The sequence below is a fragment of the Pipistrellus kuhlii genome, unplaced genomic scaffold, assembly GCF_014108245.1.
Source record: "Pipistrellus kuhlii isolate mPipKuh1 unplaced genomic scaffold, mPipKuh1.p scaffold_m20_p_6, whole genome shotgun sequence".
Classification (NCBI taxonomy): domain Eukaryota; kingdom Metazoa; phylum Chordata; class Mammalia; order Chiroptera; family Vespertilionidae; genus Pipistrellus; species Pipistrellus kuhlii.
This window is the reverse complement of record NW_023425562.1, coordinates 36,468,792-36,487,195: the sequence shown is the minus strand read 5'-3', so window position 1 is coordinate 36,487,195 and position 18,404 is coordinate 36,468,792. Positions and strand designations below refer to the sequence as shown.

Sequence of the window (18,404 nt, the reverse complement as noted above, 5' to 3'; positions counted from 1 at the left end):
TATGCACACCAGAAACAAACAACTTTCATGTGCTATTTCAGTGGATTCCAGCTGACCATTGGGTTTATTTTATTGGGCTTTGCTTATTGAGTCAAGCATTTGCACTAAGAATACTTAATATTAGCAATTGGAACAACAATAATACACTAGTAAATTACATTGTGTATAGGTTTTTAATTAAACTTTTATATTGAGATAATTGTAGATTCACAGGCAATTGTAAGAAACAAGTTAGAGAGATCCTGTGTACCCTTTATCCAGTGTCCCTTCAGGGATGGCATGCTGCAGATCTGTAGATGGTGTCACCTAGGCGTGGCCATCCACAAGGTCAGGCACAGACCGTATCCGCCTGCAAGGACCTCACCCCTCCTCCCGGACGACTGCTAGTCTGTTCTTCTATAGTTTTGTCATTTCCCCTTAATAAGCCCACATGTGCTAAGAATCTCCAATATCATTGCTTTTGGTTGGGAATGTTAATTTATGAGCCAACACTGATTTAGTTGTATCTGAATTTCTGTCCAGCAGTTATATTTATCTTTGATTTTTAAAATAGGAGATATGAATTTATAATTTTGATTGTCACCATTTTTCCACCTTGGTATTGTGCTAAGAGTGGGGCAAAGCCCACAATAGACATGTAGCAGATGGGTAACCTTCCCTTGTAAGGGGGTCATAACACAAAGCTTTGCTAGTACAGATGGCACCGTTTCAATCTATGCCATGTTTAGGTAAAACAATTTGATACATGGACCTACCTAAAGTACTATCATTTCACCTTTTTTAAAGGCACGTTTGGGAGGTAAAGAATCTAAGTCAGCCCTAGCCAGTTTGGTTCAGTGGATAGAGCATTGGCCTATGGATTGAAGGGTCCTGGGTTCTACTTTCAGTCAAGGGCACTTGCTCACGTTGCAGGCTTCATCCCCAGTAGGGGGCGTGCAGGAAGCAGCGGATCCATGATTCTCATCATTGATGTTACTATCTCTCTCTCTCCCACTTCCTCTCTGAAATCAAGAAAATCATTAAAAAAAAAAAAGCATCCAAGTCAATTTGAGAAGCTCTGCTTGTCTGGAGCTGTAAAAATGACTTTGTAGCGTCCCGTCTGCCCCACCTGTCTATGTCCTACCCATTGCCCTGCTCTGTCTGCCTCAGGAAGTGTCTTTCCCGCAGGAAGTGGACCCAGTGTTCTGTATGGGTGAAGTTTTTTAAAGCCTTCTCAGTCCTCCCCCTCCTCCATTCTTTATCTTCCCTGTGGGAACCCAGATTGTTTTGTTCTCCTGGAGACATTGAGGAACAGCCTCACCTTCAGCCGCAGGGTACCTGACATATGGCCCAAGTGTCCTAGTGACTCCTTACCCTTCAGCATGAAGCACTGATATTGAGTCTTCAAGTTAGTATGCTTCAAAAGAGCGTTTGGAGTCTGCGTAAGGTATTTTTAGAAGTAGCTTTGATTTTAGCAGTTCCAGTTCTGTATTAAGTTGTTTATATAGATTCAGCATTTGTAGTACAAAGTCAGGTAATTTAAGTTGAGCTTCCCCTCTGCACCCCCATCCCACTGACCACATCTATTATTGCCTTGTCTCCGATTCCTAGTCAGTAGAGAAGGGTGTGCTAGAGTGGTCATAAGACGCATAGTAGTTCTGTGCAAAGTGGTATGTGTATTTTTAACAAGAAAACATTCTTTATATGTAGTTTATAACTTAATAGTCTTTCACGTGCTTACAAATTTGTGTGACCATCAGCATACCTACTTTTAGGACATTTTGTGACTTTGTGCCATTGGCAGTTAGCCATCACTCCCATGACCCCCTGGACCCCAAGCTCACCCCATGCCTCGCTATGTTCTCCAGCCTCTGAAAACCATTGATATACTTCCTGTCCCCACAGATTTGCCTGTTTGGACATTTTCCATAAATGGAATCATACAATGCTCTTTGTGACTGGCCTCTACCACTTAGTGACTGCTTTCAACATTCATCCATGTTGTAGCCTGTGTCATACTTCGTTCCTTTTTATTGTCGAATAATATTTCATTATATAGATACCACATTTTGTTTATCTAGTTCATGGATATTATGGACTGTTTCCCCTTTGTGGCTATTGTGAGTAGTGCTGCTTTGAGCATTCATGCACAAGGTTCCAAGTGGACAATAGGTTTTCATTTGGGGCATAGATACCTCCAAGCGGAATTGCCGAGTCATGTGATTCTGTGGTTACCTTCTGAAGACTTGTCAACTTGTTTTCCAAAATGACTGCACCATAACAGACCTTCTAAATTATTACTGGATATGATAATGTTATGATGTCTAAAGTAGTGATTATCTTTGTTCGGCAGGGTCAGCAGTTCCCAGCCTTGCTCACCGATCCCTCCCTCTCAGGCCACGGAGGAGCAGGCTCGCCACAGGTCATCTTGGTGAGCCATACCCCACAGCCAGGGTCCACTGCTTGTGAAGAGATCGCCTACCAGGTACAGGGCACGCTGTCACTCACAACCATTCATGCTTTTTAAAAGCACAGATTCAGAAGAGATGGGGAATGGAAAGGTGGGTCTACAGCAAATCCTGAGTGTGAATAGTATGAGCTGTGAGGGTCCAGGGACAGTGAGTGCTGAACTGCTGATACTAGATATTGTTCCTTCCATGATTTATGTACCACACAGTGAGAGGTAGCAAACAATAATGTATGGATCTAGTTAGAAATTTATTAATATCTTCCACTTGCCTACTGATCAGACTTCACATGCCATTTACCCCCATTTAGTTTTTTTTTATAGGTTTTCTTGAAAGACCTTTGCTGATCTTCTATAGACTTGTTATATTTTCTCTCATATACACAATCATATGTGTGTGTATGACCTACTTGTCATTTGAGTAGTCTCATTTCTTAAAATGCATGTTGTCTCTACTCAGCGAATGATAGTTATAAATATAGAAGAGTCTACATACTCTTTCCTTAAAGCTTTTCAGAGTTACAAATACAGAAACAGTCTCTGAATGGAAGAAGCATTAACTTTATGCTTCAGCAATTTTAGCAAATGATTTTCAAGATGACGACTCACTGGTTTTTAGTGGGGCCAGGACTTTTCCATAGAAGGTAGACATGACCTGCATAGGGTTATTTCCCTCCTCTTGCTGAGTTTCTCTTTGTAAAAAGGTTGCAATTGGTCTCCGGGTCCCCAGGACCACGCTTACTTCAGTGATGCACTAGGGCACCCAGGGCTCAGAGACATCCATAGTTGTCATGGTGCAGGGAGCGGCACAGCGAATGTTCCCTCTCATAGTGAGGTGTTGGGTTCAGAAGCAATTGTTTGCCGGTGAATATGGAGTGTGCTGGTGGATCTGAGCGCCATGCGCTCGGGCCCTGTCACCGCATGCTTTGCGTACAACACTCGTAAACCAGGTCTGTATCTGCACTCACAGAGCAGCCTGAAGCACCGCTTACTCTAGTAGGGGTGTCGAACTCAATCAGAGAAGGGGCCAAAATCTAAAATCCAGCCTAAATCGCGGGCCGAATGGTTTACTGAACAGTCATAACTGTCATTGTGATGGAAACGCAGCAGAGTGCAGTGATGACAGCGCGGTGCGGGCCACATTGCAAGGCCTGGTGGGACGGATTTGGCCCGCGGGCCTTGTGTTTGACACATGTGCTCTAGAGGTTCTCAAGTTTGTTTTTGACTCACAAGAAATATGCCTTATTCCGTGTCCTAAATACACACGGGTGTTTTGTTGTTTCTGTTTTACACATAAGGACTCACGTAGACATGTCACACCTGACACAGCGTCACAGAATCACTCTTGCAGCATGTTGGCATTCTCTCTGCTCTCCTGACTGACCTTTTGCTCTTTCATTCCATTCTCTCTTATTGAGTGCTGATCAATGTTAGAGTACGCTATAGACACTCTGTGCTGTTTTCTTTAAAGTATATCCACTTTTGTCTTTTCTAGTATTACAAAGAAGTATTGGCTAGAAATAGAAAACTCCATCAGTTTTTTTCCCCCCAATCAGTTTTCTTTAGAATTATTTATAGTTTTCTTTCACTAAGTCATAAATTTTTATCTGCAAAACTAAACTCCTGTTTATAAGAGCTAAGCAGGGAAGGCCTCCTGCCTCATTCATTTATTTTGTTAGTTATTTTTAACAGCATTTCATTAGAGTGAATAGAAAGCCCATTAAAGGTGTGATCCAAAGTTTGGGGGAAATCCTTTAATCCAATCAGAAGCTGAGAATTGTTTGTGGTGCAGTTTGCAATAGCAATAGTACTTCTTAGCAATATCATTTCTGTGTGTCAAAGCTAACCCTCGCATCAGCAGCATTTTCTGGGTCCTTGCTGTGTCACTGAACCCTGACAGGCAGGTACGTGAATAGTTATGTTTCTCAAATGAGGAAGCGGCCCTCACTGGGACAGACAGCAATGTGGAAGTGGACAGGCAACTGGCAGTCACTCTCAGGTGACCCCTTCTGTTCTGTGAACCCACTCAGTCAGGACTCAGTGGGTGCCATTATGGTCTAACGGCGCCAAGCCCCCTGAGGACACGCAGAGCACTGTGGCTGGTGCCTATGGAGTGAGTCTGTTGTCTTCTGTTGGTTTGCCAACTACACCCTTGAGTAAAGTCCCAATTTCTGACCCATCTCAGGTAACTGACGTCTCTGCTCACCTGACCCCCGGCAGCCAGCCAGAGAAGGAGAGCCGGCAGCACCCATGCCTGGAGTGTGGCCGCAGCTTCGCATCATCTGCACTGCTGCTGCACCACAGCAAGGACACGCATGGCCGGGAGCGCATCCACGTGTGCCCCGTGTGCAGCAAGGCCTTCAAGCGGGCTACCCACCTCAAGGTACAGTGCCCCCAGTCGCCACTGCAGCCCCTCCCCGGTGCCCAGCCCACTCACGGTCAATGAAGGGCGTCACTCTTGAGTCACAAACATTACCACAAATTTCAGTGACAACTTGTGCAATTTTTTTGAGGAAAACGTCTGTTGAGGTAAGGGTGTTTACCAGGGTGTTTTAGTCCTAAGAGGTCTGGTGGCTGCATGAACCAATTGCATGATCATACGTTAGTCATTGTCAGTGGTGAATGCAAATGAGAAGAACACGGAGAGACTGTCGTGCCTCAGAGTGGCCAGTCCTAAAAAAGCGGTCAGCACCTGTGGCAGGTGTGGGGAGACTGAAATCCCCTCAGTACTGGTGAGACTGGACATGCTGGCCTTCTTTAGGGAAATGGGGAGGCCCCTAACCAAGGGTCTCTGCACCTGCTTGTGAATCAGCACGAAAAATGCCCAAGGCCATTCGTGGCGGCATTGTTTGTAGCCACATTGGACAGGACCTGAGTGCCCGAAGGTGGGGCAGTTCCTGTGACCAAGGACATTCCTTCATTCCTGTGTTGTCTTTAACAGGAGCACATGCAGACACACCAAGCTGGCCCTTCCCTAAGCTCGCAGAAGCCCCGAGTGTTTAAATGCGACACCTGTGAGAAGGCCTTTGCCAAACCAAGCCAGCTGGAGCGCCACAGCCGCATCCACACAGGTGAGGAGCCGTGGGGCTACAGGGTCCTGGCGCAGGGACCTTTGACCTGGAGGAACCAGGACTGAGCATGGAACACTTGTTCATCATAACACACATTGTGTGTAACACAAGGACCTTGTATACCGTTGTCCTAATTTTATAACTTATCGCAGTAACTATCCTTTAAGTGAAAGGTTTTGCTGCTCTGACCGTGAGCATAAAGCGCAGTGTCAGGCCAAACTGCCTTGTGGTCCTGCAGGGCTTCCTTCCCGTCTCTCGTCCTCACACTTCTCTGCTGGCTTTTCCTGTCTCCAGTGTCAGTCAGTCTCAGAAAAACACACAGCAAGGGAGCAAATGGCCTCCCTGCCTCTTGCCCCTCTCTCCTGCTCACACAGTAACCTGTTCCTATGTCCCGGGCCCTGTCCTCCACCTCCACCTAGTCTGGGCTCCCTCGCCTGAGTACCTTCTGCATGGGGCCTCCTGGGACCTATCCACCTTCTTGGTCCATGTGTGGGCACCCAGCAGAGGTTGCATTGAGCAGCTTTACCTTTCACTTTCCAGTGTCTGAATTAACATGAAAGCAGTTATATGTTTTTAAAAATATTCCATATATCCTACTTTTAATCAAGTGGTAGGACAGTCTCATGTCCTGAAAGTCTTTTTGTTTTCCTGCCCCAGTGAGTTGAAAACACTGTGTAAGCCCCTGTGCCCCTCATTTCTGGAGCCTTCAGGACTGTCAGCAGCCTCTGGCAGTTTCTCATGTGTCACCATGGAGCGGACTTGTCAGCGGGAGCAGGAAGGACACCATGGTGACCCCTGTGAACCAGCCCGCATCTGCCAGGCATTTTCCTGTGTGTGCCCGGCTCTTGCATGTGTCCATCGTGTGAGTGTGCCCGTCGTGTGCATGTGCCTGTCTCCTGCATGTGCTCCTCGAGGGCAGGGCAGGCACTGATTCGGTTGCTCTGCCCTCAGGGGAGCGCCCTTTCCACTGCACGCTGTGCGAGAAGGCCTTCAACCAGAAGAGCGCACTGCAGGTGCACATGAAGAAGCACACGGGCGAGCGGCCCTACAAGTGCGACTACTGCGTCATGGGCTTCACCCAGAAGAGCAACATGAAGCTCCACATGAAGCGGGCGCACAGCTACACTGGTGAGGCCCCTGCGCACATTGCGCCTTCTGTAGAGGGGCTGGCGCAGTGCTCTGTCCACGGCCCTGGGGAAGCCTTCCTCAGAGTGCAGGGAAGGCCAGGTGTTAGGTGCAGGATGCCATGTGTGGGTCCAGCCAGGCCGCTCTGTGCCCAGTGCTGTCTGTGTGCCTGGCTCTCATAGGGCAGAGTCAGGCCATCCTGTCCACAGACAGGCCTCTGTCCATGTTGACTCACTAACACTGGGGGTATTGAGGCTGTGGGCCCGCTGCTGTGTCCCACAAACCTGGGCCTGCACCAGTCTTTGTGAAAAGAGGGGTGATGGTCATTGGCTGGATGGGCTGCAGCAGCCCAGTGCTGTATGTATATGCTGACTAGAACCTTTGGTGTGTGACAGATGGGCCTCAGGTTTATTTAGGTGTTTGGGTGGTGTGGCCCGTGCATGAAGCTGATGGGCCTGCATGGTGACTGGCCAGAGGAAGAGAGGACACTGTCGTTGGGTTTGGGGGGAGAGAAAGTTCATTTTAATGGATACACTCCAGACCCTGCTTTACTTCCTATCAGGAAAAGAGGCAAGTTGTGAATGTTATTGTCTGCCCCGCCTCACTGATACCACAGGAATAGCACCCTCACAGGTGGGTTTGTCAGTGGCCACGGCCATGTTCACAGTCAGTACCGACATCATCCCTGAGTCATTCAAACTGTGCTCAAATGGCTCTCCTCATTGGGGTGGAAAGCCCTCCATTTAGGAAGTCCTTGTCTGTATTCCAGCTGTCCTTTATCTGAGTAATTTTGTGCTGCTGGAGTCTGATCTGCCTGTGCTCTGTCTACCCTGCAGGAGCCTTGCAGGAACCCACAGGCCCCCAGGAGCAGGGCACCGAGGAGCTGAGCCAGACCCTGCACCTGGAGGAGGTGGTGCCTGAGGCCGCCGGCGAGTGGCAGGCACTGGCCAACGTCTTCTGAGCAGCCCAGGGCACCCTGGGACATCTCTGAGGTTCTGTGCTGTGCAGAACGAAGCACTTGGAATTACTGTTTTGAAGCTTCAAGTGTTAAACATGTTACCACAGTAGGTTTTTAGCTATAAAATTACCTAAAGAATCATTGTCTTTCAGAGACTTAGGGAAAAAAAACGGGGACATGTAACCGCATTGTTCTCATTTGTCTACAAATCACTGAACTCAGGTACGCAACAGGCAGTTTCATCCTCTGCTCCGTGGCCAGTGCGTCTAGTTACACACAAATTAACTGGATCTTCCTATCATTGTAGTGTGATTTCTTTGTATTACAAAGACAACTTAACATGGAAAAGGTCATATTTTCCTTCATGCTTTATGTTCTAAGAAGCATAGCTTATAAAACAAATGTCACGTAGGTGCACAAAGTCTAAAAAAAATGTTAGACCACACAGGGAAGTTCCTTTTCTCTGTGCATTTTGAAGGTAGTAGAACTGACTCTTTTTAGTCTGTAAGTTAATAGAACTAATACCTTGAGAAATGGCTGGACCAGTTCTCTCTGCATTAAAATATCTAATCATTAGTCATAAGAAGGCAGCCTCTGAGCGTAAACCTGGGGAGCAGAGTAAACCCAACACACGGACGAGGACGACTCGGTCCGCGCGTGACGCTGCCCTGCCTCGCCAGCGACAAGCAGGCCCACAGGCCAGGTCGTGGCAGGAAGTACAAGCCCTCCGTTGCCAACAGGAAGTGAGAGAGGAGCTTGGCCCCTGCTCACCGCTGCATTAGGTACTTCTGTAGTCCAAGGGCAAGAGCGCTCCTGAGCCCGTGTTTTCCTCCTCGTGCATCAGCAGGTGTGTTTTTATTTCAGGGAATTCTTGTCTCATCAATGGTGCCACATTCAACATGCCCCACACCAAGCCCCCCGTGCCAGGGCGGCGTGTCCTTCCTGCAGCATTCCAAAGATGGAAAGTTCTCTCTCCATGTGAATTTCCCCTTTGAAGTTATTTATATGTTCTATATATAAGTGCATATGTACATACAGATATATGGGCCTCTGTGTGGCTGAACAGTATATTTTGTAAATATAAGCACTCGTCCCCATTACAGAGAGAGCGTCATCAGCGCTTTTACCTCCCTGTGAGCACTTCAGACCAGTATTGTGTTCATTTTATTAATAAATGGGTCTCTTTTTCATTGTAACATAGAGCTGGGCTGTTTTTATTTTTCTGAAAAATAACTGCCTTCATGTTCTCTCATTTCTTCTCTGGTTTCAGAGGGCAGTTTTATTATACTGTAAATAGTGTACGGACTTTGTATATTAAGAGAGGAACTCATTTCAAGTTCCTGAAAAAAAAAAAAACAGAGACATTTCACTCTTATTTTTTTGAAAGGGCATCTTTTGATTTTTTTGTTTTTGTTCACTTTTGGATATGTATATAAGTAATATGGTGATATAAAAGTTTTTGTTATGTGAAAATATTTAAGTCAGAAAACTGTTAAATAATATTACTTTTTTTTCAAACTGTTGTGTATTGTATATTTTTTTAAGGGGAAAAAGCCTTATTTGACTTATTCTTGTGATGCTGGACTTACTATATCTTGAGATTTTCCTTGAATGTTGGTGTGTGTACCTGGCTGTAGTCAGTGTATTCAGAATAATGTAATTTTGCCAGAGTTTTAAAGGTTCTGCTTCTAATGCACTTTCTTTTATAATTTTGTATTAAAATATTTTAGAAATGTTCATTAATTTTGGTAAACAAAAATCCCAAGTTGCAATTATTGGAATTTAAAAAATGTTGGTTCTTGCTAGTTTATTTATTTTGTTTTTAGCATTAAATGTCATCTCAGGACAATCTCTAAGAGGGTTTATTTAATTCTTAATTGTACGCAAGCACAGCCCTGCTCTGTACCACGAGAATCTAAAAGTACTTCTACGTTGGTTAAAGAAAAAGAAAAAACCCTATCAGCAATTTGTTTTGTGAGTGTTCTCAGTTTATTAGCAAGCAAACACAACATATTAGTGTATTATTTTGATTCACTTTCTAGTCATAAAAGCTGCTTCTTTGCAAAACATTCCTTGAAGAGATAAGATTTTTATGGGAGCTCTGGGTGGAGTGCAGGTTGCCCTTTATGACTTAGTGGCCGGTGAAGTCTCCTGACGAGAGATTTCCAGACTTGCACAACCAAGACCGTGAGGATAGATAACAGCATCTTCAGAAAGATCTCATCTTAGCAGATCTCTTTTGAAAGAACAATAAATAAAACATGAAGTTAAGAAGTGTGACCCACTTTTCTTTTAGAATATTTAATATAAGGAAGTTTGGCACATGAATTCATTCCAAGTTCAGAGAGTTTTTAACAGAAAAGAACTTTGACACCTTGCTTTTGCTCTGTGAACCCAGACAGGGAAAGCTCACTGGTGCCAGGTTAGCAGGTCTGTCGAAGAGCCTGGGTGCTGTTCCTGTGACGCCAGGTCTCAGGAAGAGCCCTGTGTGCATGGAATCCCATCCATCACATTATTCCCATAGAATGTCAGTGGCCTAGGACAAAAGCATCCTTTCAGGAATGGAAACTCCAGTGCCCTTGCCCAAACAGGGTGCCCTGGTCCACACGAGCTGCCCTTGCAGCTAGCCTTTGGCCTCAGTGGCACCTGTCGGGGCTTGCATGGGTATGAAAGGAGACCACACCCACCTAGATATTGCCTGTGGCCCATCAGGTCAGCGGAAGGCTCATCGACTGCCTGTGTCCTCTGGCCGTGTGTCCCTGAGGGGACGGAGAACACCTGTCCGCACAAGGAGTACCCAGTGGTCCTCCCCATGGTGAAATTCCAGTGCCAGCCAATCGTGGCATTTAACTACGGCACCTTTCTTTAGGATATGTTGTGCTCCTCTGCCCATTGTCATTTTTAAGGAAATGTGGGTTTTTGTTTTACAATTACAACCAGTGTCCTCTAACCTCTTCTGTAACATGGTCAGGAGGTGTGTGTTTAGTCCAGGCCTGAGGTTCTGCACATTGAAGTGCATTCCCTGTAGAAGAATATTCTAACTTACGAGGAGACCCATTTTTTTTTTTAACAACAACAAAAAAGTTCCCTTGGATTTATGTAAGCTACACCTATTTAAGAAAATTTGTAAGGGATATAGGATTGTTGTCTGGTTACAGTTTTAGAGATCTCATGCCTTCTCTGCATATCTACCCCCTACCCAAAAGTGTATTTCAAAGTCAATACTCTACCCTCCCCCCTACCACCAAGAAAAAGTTAATCCAACGGTCAATTGTTGCTAATTAATTTCTTTTTTCTAGACTGTCTTGTACAAAGTGAGGCAGAGTTGATACTTGTGAACCTAAACGTTTTGCCACTTTATCTCTAATCGTGTGACACAGGTAATTTGGAGTTTGTAGAATAGAATTTCAGAAATGCCTGCATACACTTGGGGCCTCCGTGTCTTTACCTTATTCTAGTGAAAATTAGCATTTCAAAATCTAATGGCATCTTCATCATTTAAAAAGTGTGTGTGGGGGGCAGACTTTTGGTTAGAGTTAGAAACCCTGTATATCCCTCTTAAAGAAGCAGTCTCTGCCTTGGGGAGGTTTCTAAGCAAATGTCATGCTTGGTCATTGCTGATCTCATCTGAATTTACGGGCTTCCTCAGTCATACCAATGAGTCCACACTCGTCCTCTCACACCCACCCGCTTTCTACGGTTGCCTCATACAATATTTCAGCGCTAACACTGGACACTGAGTGGCCGCATCAGCGGCAGGAGCAGCAGGCCGTCACGGTGAGGCTTTGCTGTTTAACCATTATGTGTAGTGCTTTACAGCATGATGGCTTCTGTGTTCAGTCTAAATTTGTAATCTGTTTGACCAGTTCTAAAATGACAAAGTGATTCACTCTTGATTCACCACTGAAGAAAAAAAAAATTTTTTTTATTGTTTAAAGTATTACAAATAATGCGTATGTCTCCTTTTCCCCCCCAGTGACCTTCCCCTGTCCTCCCCTACCCCCCCTCCCTCCTACCCCCTCCAGTGAATTGTGAGGGGGGGGTGTCTCATTTTCAAACTTTGAGAAGTTGGTGGTTTATTGAGTCATTGTCTTGTTGAGATAGTAAATGAAGGATTTTTGTCTTGGTTCCCTTTGTTTCTAGCACAGAGTAGGGACTCCATACACTTTGGGAGGAAAGTGATGTGACTGGACTTTCTCAGAGAGGCTGGTTAAGAGTCTGCCCCACCTCGTTGTCTGATTGGGGAAGGGGGGGAGGGGTGTTGCTCTAATCATTTTTAAATATGGGGGTGGTGGGATGGGACTATTTCAAGTGATCAGATTATGGGAAATGTATTCTCTTTATAGTGGATTGCTCAACTACCTGAAGTGCTTCTCCCAATGAATTTCCCAGGATACTTGGCTCTTACGATGTGAGAGTGTTTGCATTTAAACACGAAGGCATGACTTGGCCCAGCATCTTGTGCAAATCTGAGATGCAAGGTGACTTGGGGCCTCAGGTTAGCGGAGCCCTGGCACTGACCATTTATATATTAATTATCTCTGCATAATTTTCCAAATTCCTCTGTCCTAGGAGGTTTGGGAAGAGAAGTAAAAAGGAAGAGGGTTGGTCAGTATTGGCTTGGAGTCCCTCGGCCCCACCGTGGGGCTGCCTGTTTCTGAGTGTGGCTGCACACGCTCCCTGAGGTTGTGGGCTCCGGCAGACCCGGGCTGGGGGCCCTGCCCTTGTCCTGCCGGGGCTGCCCTTGCTGAATTTCACAGATGCACAGAGCTCAGCACCACTGCTACCGAGGCAGAAGGGAACCTGTGGTGGTGTCAAAAGCAAAGCAAAATAAAAAATCGTTTTAGTGGATCTTTTTGAAAGAGAATTCTTGTATAAAATCAACTATAAACAAACATTCCCAAAATCACTTGTCAATGTCTCTGCAAGATAAAATGTGGCAAAAAATAATTTGTCAAGAGATTCCTTACTTCACATGAGCAGGGTACTCACTGGTAAATGCATGTAAAAGATGGTTAGCCAGGCCAGCATGGCTCAATGGTTAAGCATTGATCTATGAGGCAGGAGGTCATGGATTGATTTCTGGTCAGGGCACATTGTCCGGGTTGTGGGCTCCCTCTCCAGTAGAGGGTGTGCAGCCAATCAATGATTCTCTCTCGTTGATGTTTCTTTCCCTCTCCTTCTCCCTCTCCCTTCCTCTCTGAAATCAGTAAAAATATATTTTTAAAAAGTTGGTTTAAAGATAACCTGAAGATTCTCTTCGTGGTAAATCAGAGAACCGACGCCCTCACGGTGACCCGCCCCACCTTCTCTCATCCATGTGTGAGCCATGCGATGACATCGCACCTGCGGGAGGTGCGGCCGGCTGTGTGCCGTGACCACAGGTCCGTGCCCACGTTTGCTCAGATGTGATGATGGCGGCATGTGGGCTCACGTTTCACAGACGCAAATAAGAGACCCCGTGCGAGAATCATTAAATGTTTATTTATGTCACTATTCAAGGACAATGTGTTCTCCCCGTGACAGCCACGGCTGCTGCCGAGGTCATCTGCATGGGGCTCACACCAACATCAGCTCACGCAGACCGCTCAGAGTGAGCAGTTTGGAGGTTTTGTTTACGAAAGGTTTTTTTTTTTTTGTTTTTTGTTTTGGGTTTTTTTTTGTTACCCTCTCATCACTGAGGCTATGAGTTAATAGACATTATATAAACCCACACTCAACATTCAGGATTAGATGGAATTAGAGGGGCCTTATGGAGGCCACTCCTCATCTTCATTCTACAGGAAAAGGAGGTTGCAGGGGTCTGGAGGGAAGGCTGAGAAGAGGCACTAAAACTCAAAAGGCACAATCAGTACGTTATGGAGGGGCAGGGGGTGTCCGCTCACATTAGAAGGGTACTGTGCAGAGGACAGCTTTTCTAGCCTCAGTAGTCAGGCCCAGCTATAGGTCAGGGTCAGGGGCAAGAGCAAGATTAGGGGCAGCGGTAGGATTAAGTTCAGGGTCAGAGGCAGGGGCAGGGCCAGGGGCACGGGTAAGTTCATGGTGATCAGGGATGGGCCCTACTAAGCCTAGTCACACAGCACATTCACTCCCAGGATGTAAGCACACGGAGGGTTATTGTTCCACAAGGTTAGTGTTTGCGATGTGCACTGCCATGCTGAGCATGCCACCTGTCACGGTTGGCTTTCCAGTGACCAGGGTGACACCGTGCGGCCACCCCAAAATCTCCTAAGGTCCGCTTTCTCTGTGCAGGTCTCCCCGAGCTCTCAGCCGGGCTCTGGTGACGAAACAGGGCTCTGGAGGGGCCACTCTGGTCCCCGCTATGTCCTCGCCTGTTTCCTGCTCCAGGCTACTGCCGGTCCTTTTGCCTCCTTCCCCTCTCCATCCAACACGAGGTCAGCCCACCTGGCGTGGGAGCAGCCCACAGGGCCTCTGCGCCCACCACTCTGCTCTCTCCCAAGCTGCCCACCGGCATCCACATACCAAAGCTCCCGTGGGGGTGACGCCACTCCTGCTGCCTAGTCCTGTTAGGAGGGGAAGGGGCCTTAGGAGGTGAGACAGGGCAGGGATAGGAACTGGAGGGAGCGTGGCCGCAGGCCCACCACCCGCACGTGTCCTGTGTCACAGCAATGCCTCCCAGCAGTGCCTGAAGCCGGGGGTGGGTCAGAGTGCAAAGCAAGTCCAAGGTCGGAGGGTCCGAGGGACGAGGCCGGGCTTGGGGGCGCCCGGCGCGTCGCTGCGGAATGAGACTCCGGGACACGTTGTCTTCAGACACAGAGTCGGAACAGTGGAACTGTTTTGTGTTTGTGTTGTCCATGCAGCCGTGGGCCAGAAACTGCCAGGAGGATGCGGTGTGCCCGGCCCGACTGTGCGCTCAGGCCAAGGCACTAGCGAGAAGTCGTGTCTAGAAGGAGCGGTGGGCTGGATGGGACAGTGTTAAATCCTAGGGCGGGATTATTAGGAAGCCAGGACAGGGTTCTCGAACAGGAGTCAGGGCTCAGCGTCTAGCCATGGGCGATCCAGAGCGGCTGTCTCTTCCGCCCTGAGAAGAGGAAACACAGTGTTAGGTGAGTGCCTGGACCGTGGCCATGCTCCTCTTTCCTGGAGACCATTGGGGGCGCTCTGCCACCGGGTCTGTGGCTAGAAATGAAGCCACATAAAGGTGTCTTCGCTGCACCTGTCACCACTCCCTGAACAAGCGCTGAATTTTCAGGGCTTCAGAAGAATCATTGGAATTCAGTTCCCAGGATGTTCTTGGCTAGAAATTCAGTTCCAGGTGAAAAAGCTCAGTCTTCATTAGTATGCTCGGAGTGAGCACCTCCTGGTTTTGGCTAGAAATTCCCAGGGTAATGGAGGGAAGTTGCCTGCAAACAGGGACAGGGACAATCTCACCCCTGGAGTGACACACCAGTTGCTGAACCTCACAGGATTATGAGGGGATGGAGAGAGGGGGCAGTGAAAGGAAACCCAAGGAGGAATAGACCAAAATTTGAATGCAAAATTAGCGTGTTCCTCCCATGTCCATCTCAATGACATGGAGGCAAAAGGGCCATGTCCATGTCCATGCTTGTCTGCCCCTCATCTGCCTCGCCCAGACAGACTAACCTACAGGGGGGCTGTCAGCAAACTTTAACTTAACCTGGGGCTTAAAACAACGAATGGACATGTTTTCTGTACAATTAAATTTTTTTTAATTTTTATTTTATTATCATTATTATTATTATTTTTTACTTTGGTCTTCACTGACATAGACATAGACATCTGTGCAGGGCCCGCAGCATGGAGGTGGCTCAGAGGTGAATGCCCACTCTCTGAGAAGACAATACAGTTGGTCACTCATGTCATTGAGAAGGACATGGGAGAAACGCGCTAATTTTGCATTCCAATTTTGGTCTCTTCCTCCCTGGGTTTCCCCTTTTCCTTAAATCTCAGCTGAAAAATCAATCTCTCAAAACAGAGATTTCCTTTAGAGTGAACCCCAGGAAGCAAGATATCCATGGAATATGTTGCTTCCCAGACAGTGAGCACTGACCTGATGCGGTCTAGCCAAATCTGTGTTCCCCACGTGTGGCCCGCAGGCGGGCCTCGGGGGGTGTCTGGAGCAGCACTCAGGGCTGCAGCCTTCCTGTGGGAGCCGTGAACCTCCCCTCAGAGCTGCCCTCGGGGAAGTCTGAAGAGCCTCTCCTTTTTCTGAATTTCCAAGAGGTTAACCCCAGGAATCCCATAGAGTGATTCATTCCCGACCACAGCGGAACCACTACTCATACAGCAAAGCACACGTGTGCTGGGATGGGTTCTGTTCCGATATCCTTTGCGAAGCAGCTTAAGTGAGGTTCCATTTACCCTCTGGATGGCGCCTGTTCAGATGAAGCTGGTGGGCTTCCTGGTTTTATGTTCTGTTCGTGTACCTATGATTTACGGAGTACCTACCATGAGCCAAATCCATTCCACCTGTTCTCTGAGGAACGAGAAAGCCCAGCCCAGAGGTAGCTTTCACACCCTCATAGTATGTGGGAGCTGCAGCTCAGACGGGAGGTCACTTCCCAGTCACTCAGCCCTGGGGGAGCTCTGGCGCTCCGCCTCCTGCTTCCCTCTGTCCTGTTTGTACCACTTTCAACCCTCTGCCTAAGGCACTGGTCTGCTTGGGGCGAGGTCAGACTGATTTGTGTGTTAGGGCAGGGACAGAACGGAGGCCTCGGCAAAGTCACCGCTCTCCACTTTTACACGTCAGGGTTGTTGGGACACACTCTGGGTAGGAATGGGTGCCAGCTCAGCTCAGGTGCGTGGGAATGAGAAACTCCTGCACATTTCGGGGTGGCTCCAAGTGGCTGGGATAGATGTAGTGTTCTCTGCCCGGTTTCCCACCATCAGCCCCAGATAGTGGAATCTTCCTCCCACTCTTTCCTCTCACCCCTGATTTTCTATGGTGAACGAGGAGGAGGGAGAAAAAAACAGGGGGCACGCTGCTACCTTAACTACTGTCAAATCCCACCACTTCCACTCATCTGCCTCGAGGCCTCCCATCGCTGGGGGACTCTTAAAATCTGTTTTAACTGCTCCAGGTTGAACATTCAGCCCCCATGTGATCAGAGTAGCACAGCGGATGGATTTTTAGGTGGTAAAATTGAATTAAAACCATATTAATTGAAATTTCTTTTAATTTGATAAATGGAAGCTTCCCTTGAACTGTATAGAAATTTTAGAATTTCTAAACTACTGCCTATAAGAAGGATTTTAGGGAAACAGTGGCCCTCATTAAGGAACAAATGGGCTCCATACCCAATACCTGTGGGAGGTATAAATGGGTGTTTCCTCAGCAGAGTCCCTGCTCAGTGTGCCCTCCCCTCACCAGTTGGTTGTCACTCATAAATGATTCATAGACACTGATCTGGTTAGCGCAGTAACTAGGTCCCCAGACACGTATTTTGTCCATTTTCTGTGAGGACAGCCTGCACTTCTCGGACAAGAAGGAGATTGCTACAACCGCAGAAAGCTGGGTTCCTCCCCGGGAGCCTCGGGCGCAGGAAGTCGTGGGGCAGCCCAGAAAGGGCCCGGGCACCGCAGGCCATCCCATTGGTTGACCCCCGGCGGCTCTGGGCCACAGGTGGGAACATGGCTGTGCTGAGGGCAGGGCTGGGTTTGGACCCAACACCCTGGTAGGTCCAATCTGCCCGTCTCTGCCACATTTCAGATCGAGGTGAGTGGGTCACAACAGCCTCCATCTGGGGTGGAATTCACTTCCTTCCTCGTAGTTACATTGAGGAGTGGATCTGCCAACATTTTCCCTGACATTAAACCAGAGAGCAGCTCGGCTACTCACCACTCACTGCGTGTTTTTAAGGCTTCCTCTGAACAGCTGTGACTTCCCTAAAAGGTGGCGCCTGCTCTGTCCACACCACCTGTGCGCCCAGCACCACCAGGTCTGGATGCATGGACTCGGCACGGGTCTCCCAAACCCAGACACACCACACGCATGACTCATACTGGGTTAAAGGGCAGATGGGCAAATCAAAGGGTATTTGGATTACAGACCAAGTTATTCCACCAAATTGTAAACTTTTGATGTTTCAGCGAACCAGCTAAAGGGCCAGAGACCTCCCTCAGTGGGGATTTGGGCTGCAGGGCCCTGTTGGCAGAGATTAGCCCTGACCCGGTGTTGCCTGGAGCTCACAGGGAGCAGGGTCCTGCCCTTTGGCTGTCACCTGCTCCCCCGGCCTTATCTGGCCACTCTCCTGGTAACCACCTTGGATGCAGAAGCACATGCACCCTCATCACCCTCAACCTCTTCCTGCATGGGGGTCACAGAAAATGGACACGTATTTTGTCCATTTTCTGTGAGCACCTTTAAGTCGGTCCCTTCCCAAGGCCCTTGTATGGCCAGCTCCAGGCAAAGCCTGTCCATGGGGATGCTTCTCAGGGCCCACATCGTGACCCTCCCCAGCATGAGGGGGTCAGCGCCAGGGACCCTCTGTGACCTCCACAAGTCATGAAGGGGTCTGGGACAGAGTGAGGCCTCAGCCCCTCTGACACCGAGAGTGGGTCCAGGTTAAGGCCTAGTCGGGGGAAATGGCCCCTTGAGACCTGCACCGCAGCCTTTGCTGACCAGAAGGATGTCCTGAGAGCTCGGGTGTCTGAGCATGGTTGTCACTATGAGTTGCAATGACATCAGCTGCCATCCCTGCGAGTGACCTGCAGGCACTTGTGACCACATTGTTCTTACCACCTCTTCCTGTCACAGCGCTTTCCCCACGTGCCCCCGTTCAGAACAGGAAACCAAGGCTCAGAGGTTGCAGGCCGTGGGCTC

General features: G+C 48.0%; 2 protein-coding genes across 18 annotated transcripts in view; one reads left to right on the top strand and one right to left on the bottom strand.

Moving 5' to 3' along the window:
* Nucleotides 1-9,568, top strand: part of ZNF236 (zinc finger protein 236) — a 68,921-nt gene extending 59,353 nt beyond the window's left edge. For 6 of the 7 annotated variants that reach the window (XM_036419027.2, XM_036419035.2, XM_036419025.2 and 3 more), the window contains 5 exons: nucleotides 2,333-2,464; nucleotides 4,632-4,829; nucleotides 5,388-5,517; nucleotides 6,469-6,645; nucleotides 7,479-9,568. In XM_036419027.2, the coding sequence (XP_036274920.1) occupies nucleotides 2,333-2,464; nucleotides 4,632-4,829; nucleotides 5,388-5,517; nucleotides 6,469-6,645; nucleotides 7,479-7,603 (762 nt within the window). In that variant the 3' untranslated portion in view covers nucleotides 7,604-9,568. The remainder of the gene's footprint in view (nucleotides 1-2,332; nucleotides 2,465-4,631; nucleotides 4,830-5,387; nucleotides 5,518-6,468; nucleotides 6,646-7,478) is intronic. The other variant, XM_036419028.2, reaches the window with a different exon arrangement.
* A 3,655-nt stretch (nucleotides 9,569-13,223) lies between these two features.
* LOC118708074 (myelin basic protein) overlaps nucleotides 13,224-18,404 on the bottom strand; it is a 77,248-nt gene continuing 72,067 nt past the window's right edge. For 6 of the 11 annotated variants that reach the window (XM_045574660.1, XM_045574659.1, XM_045574663.1 and 3 more), the window contains one exon: nucleotides 15,306-15,503. In XM_045574660.1, coding sequence (XP_045430616.1) covers nucleotides 15,321-15,503 — 183 coding nt within the window. In that variant the 3' untranslated portion in view covers nucleotides 15,306-15,320. Of the gene's footprint in view, nucleotides 14,643-15,305; nucleotides 15,504-18,404 lie in introns of those variants that run through there. The other 5 variants (XM_036419037.2, XM_045574664.1, XM_036419036.2 and 2 more) reach the window with 1 other exon arrangement.